A 4,019-nucleotide genomic window follows, 5' to 3' on the forward strand; every position below is an offset into this window, starting at 1 on the left:
TATCATAAAATGCATTTAAACAGTGACCTGCAAAGAATTAGGACTTGAAACATAATGCCATAACCATTTGTATATTAGACCAAGATTAAATGCGCGTAAATGACCAACATCCAACCCACATTTGATACAAAGAATTAAAAATAAGATCCCATTTAATCCAGTGAATCTTCTTGTTGCCATTATGACTTCCCCAAAAGAAATTAGCCCGCAAACTTTCTAACTCCTTAAGTACTGCATTCGGACACTTAAACAAAGATAAATAGTAAATCCCTATGCTTCCCATAACCGCTTTTAACAGAGTATATCTACCACAAATTGATAACATACCGTCTTTCCAACCCGACAATCTTTTACAAAATCTATCACATAACAGTTTCCGACTCGAAAAAATATTCATATTTACTCATATTGGAAAACCTAAATATATGAAAGAAAACGTAGCTCTTAAACACCCAAATTCCCAAACTGCATCTTCTATATATATTCATATTTACCCCCTAGTGTTACGTTGTTTAAATTTGTGTATATTCTTTGGAGATCAAACGCAAATTGGATAAGAAACTCAAGAGTAAGGATCAATATTCGTGAAGTGGTACTTCAGGTTCAAGGGTACTCGTGAACATGATCCATATATAACCGAATTTTTTTTTTAACTAGTAATAATTTTTGACATGTTTACAGAACTAGAAAATTTAAAATGGGTTTTACAAATCTAGTAAAACCGGTGTTTGAAACACCGGGTTGCAACTTTTCACCCCAAACCGGTGTTTCAAACGCCGGTTTGGGTACACTTTTTTCGGATTGTCCCACGATCAGATGCTTTTATGCCATATGTTTCCACCCGTATCGTTGGATGTTTGACCAAATGACAAAAAGTACACAAACCGGCGTTTGAAACACCGGTTTGGGGTGAAAAGTTGCAACCCGGTGTTTCAAACACCGGTTTTACTAGATTTGTAAAACCCATTTTAATTTTTCTAGTTCTCTAAATGGTGCTTCAATTATTACTATTTCAAAAAAAATTCATATATAACCATTAACTACACTTTTTAAATAATTGTCCTATTATGCATATTTAAATTTGAATATTAGATGACCTGGCAAAAATAATTATCGACCAGAAATCAATGTGCCAATGGAAGCATCGGTACTGTTGCTTTCTGAAATAGATTTTTTTTTTTTTTTTTTTTTTTTTTACGAGGAACCCACTATGGGCCAGAGCACATTGGCCCCCCCACCGCAGGTAAACCCCGGGTAAACGGCAAGCTAACTCTCCACCGCTACCGGGTAAAGCATCCTCCAGCTTTGGTCATTAAATGCGGGCACCCCTTGGAGTTGAACCCGAGACCTCCACCTTCATGAGAAATAGATTTAAATATTCTATACATGCCTGAATGTAATTCCTACTCCAATAACTATAAGAGCAGAAGAAGAAGTGGGTGGTGGTAGGAATAGTAAAACGATGACGTAATGCTGACGGCGACATTTTTGTTTTTGTTTTCTTAACAAATTTTGTTTTTCAGCTCAAGTTTTTAGCGCAACAAAGTGGGCGACCAACCTTTTCCTATTAGTATAATTAGCTATAGATTCATGTTAAAAGTTATATAAAGGGGAGAAATAGTTAATATGAATCAACAAAGATTCTACGGCAATGAATCATAATTTGAATGGCTTATAATAATGATGTATATGTATATGAATACATTAGTTTCTCATATCATGATGAAGGATAAGATGAAAGCAAATGAGCTGGAATACAGGAAGCATCCTTCCAAACCCTAGAATGCAATGTAAGAATTTGCTTCACTCTTTCCTTTGTTCTTTCACTAAAATCAACCTGAATCATTAAACACAGCTTTGAAACTACACCAACTTCTACCATCTCTTGAACAACTCTACAACTTGCAGAATACTTGCACACCAAACACAATATTCTCACTGCTCTATCACTTGCCCCATGAGAAATCCTCAAAATCTTCTTCGAAACCGTCGCAAGCCCTGCCCCGTGTTCCACCAACTTGGCGCGTCCTTCTGCACATCGACAGATCTGCTCCAATGCCACCAGAATTAGCTCACAAACACGTCGATCTGTGTTGTCAATCAAAAGCTCGACAAAAACCGAAACCATCCCAGATTCGGCTGCCTTTATTCGGTTTTTTCCCCATCGAACAATCTCTACGAGGACCTGTAATGACGCTTTAACAGTTTGTTGAGACGATGCACGATCTTTTAAAATCCTAACCGTTAGATTGAAAAGATCCGTTGTCACTCCAACAATATGTGCTGGATCCATCACTTTAACAAGGGTTTTTAAAAACGTTATCGCATGTGATCTGGAATGAACACTTCCGGATCTCATCACATGCAATAACGCATTTAAAAATAATCCCAATTTATTACTATCTTGCACGAACTTTCGTAACTGAAAGTCTGTGCAATGCATGTGATGAAGCACTGTCAATGCTTGATCAAACGTTTCACTAATCACACCTGCACAACAGTTTTCTTTCGATATGACGATAGTCAAAAACTCACACAAACCCGAATCTTCAACGCACATTTTACTCCCATCGCTTTCTTTCACAATCAAACTCATTCTTCTTAAACAATGGATCTGTTTTTGAGGGTGTTTTTTGGCCTCATTATAAAGTTTTATGATCTGAGATTTATTAATTGGCTTCTTTGAGTTGATGGTGCACCATGATTGGATCAACCGGTGAAGGGTGTGATTCGGGGTTAGATCGGGGTCGGATAACGGTTGGTTTGTCACCGGACAAGTGGTTCCTTTGCATACAAACAACCATCTTTCAATGCTGTCTCGATCATAAGTGATGCCTGTTGGTATTGTGACTGGATCATTCATGATTTGCATGGATATTGGGCATAAAAAGTGTGATGGAACTTCAGTTTTAATCTCCATTTTTGAAGTTGATAAAGATTGAATAAAATGTGGTGATTTTAAATCTGACTTTTGGTGATAATGTTGAGGTTGGTTTTATATGTAGATGTAGAAACAACTGAGAAAAGAGTGGAGCTGAGTTGTATTGAAAGGAAAGTCAACACTGCGCAAATTTAAAGGAAAGTATATCGCTAGATATAATTGCTTTCAAGTCCCCAAACTTTAGGATAACTTGAAATTATATTATATTATATTATATTATATTATATTATAGTTATATAGTTATATTCTAAATTGCATAAATATAATCCAACATATTGGTTAAATGGCTAAATTTTGGCGGTGACTAACTCTGAGCGGTTAGTTAACATACATATACAGTTTACATATCCCTTTAATACTTTATACATATACATATAGATTATATGGGGTACATATCTTATTTATTAAATATTTGTTTATTTAATTGTTTATGTTTATATTTATATGTATTAAAAAGTTAAGGCTAAAATTATCGCTTAGAGTATTATTCATTTGTAATCCACATTTTCATTTACCATCGAGCCTTTGGCTAAGTGGTAATCAATGAGTGAATTGAAGTACATGACCTGGTTTTAATTCTCACCCAAAGATTTTACTCCCTCGAAATACGTGGTCCGGATTCGAGTTGAACAGGTTTTCCTTGAAACAAGTGTTATAGGATGAAAAGATGATAGGTCCTCCACATAGTGTGTAACCACGTCATTCACTCTAACTTTGATAATAAAAAAAATTCGACATCTTGATTTTATTTTATTTTAAACTCCATGCTATCATAAGTTTTTATTCAATCCTTTTAACTACTTGTATTACTTTTAATATGATAAAAGATTTGTTTCAATTCTTGATATGTGTAACGTAATTATGAACTACCGAAACATTGTTTAATCTATACATAGCGGAACCACGTATTACCGCAAACGATTATCTAACGACATGCGCAGATTTATACTATTGAAACAATCTTTAATATATATAGCAAAATTTAGCATTTAGTATTTTACCAACTGTAACTCGCAATGTACATTATAACATCTTGAAATCAAATTGTCCCGCTGCAACGCAAGAATCCAAAAAACTC

The 4,019-nt window shown here is 35.0% G+C and overlaps 1 protein-coding gene across 1 annotated transcript; it reads right to left on the reverse strand.

Moving 5' to 3' along the window:
- Positions 1-1,717: 1,717 nt before the first annotated feature.
- Positions 1,718-2,920, reverse strand: LOC139901097 (E3 ubiquitin-protein ligase PUB23-like). Its single transcript, XM_071883836.1, has one exon. It carries the CDS (start codon positions 2,918-2,920, stop codon positions 1,718-1,720), a length of 1,203 nt encoding a protein of 400 aa, XP_071739937.1.
- Positions 2,921-4,019: the final 1,099 nt, after the last annotated feature.

This window comes from Rutidosis leptorrhynchoides, chromosome 3 (genome assembly GCF_046630445.1).
Source record: "Rutidosis leptorrhynchoides isolate AG116_Rl617_1_P2 chromosome 3, CSIRO_AGI_Rlap_v1, whole genome shotgun sequence".
NCBI lineage: Eukaryota > Viridiplantae > Streptophyta > Magnoliopsida > Asterales > Asteraceae > Rutidosis > Rutidosis leptorrhynchoides.

Bases quoted from the DNA above. Each gene is read 5' to 3' on its own strand.
- LOC139901097 (XM_071883836.1), bottom strand. From the start codon at position 2,920: ATGGAGATTAAAACTGAAGTTCCATCACACTTTTTATGCCCAATATCC.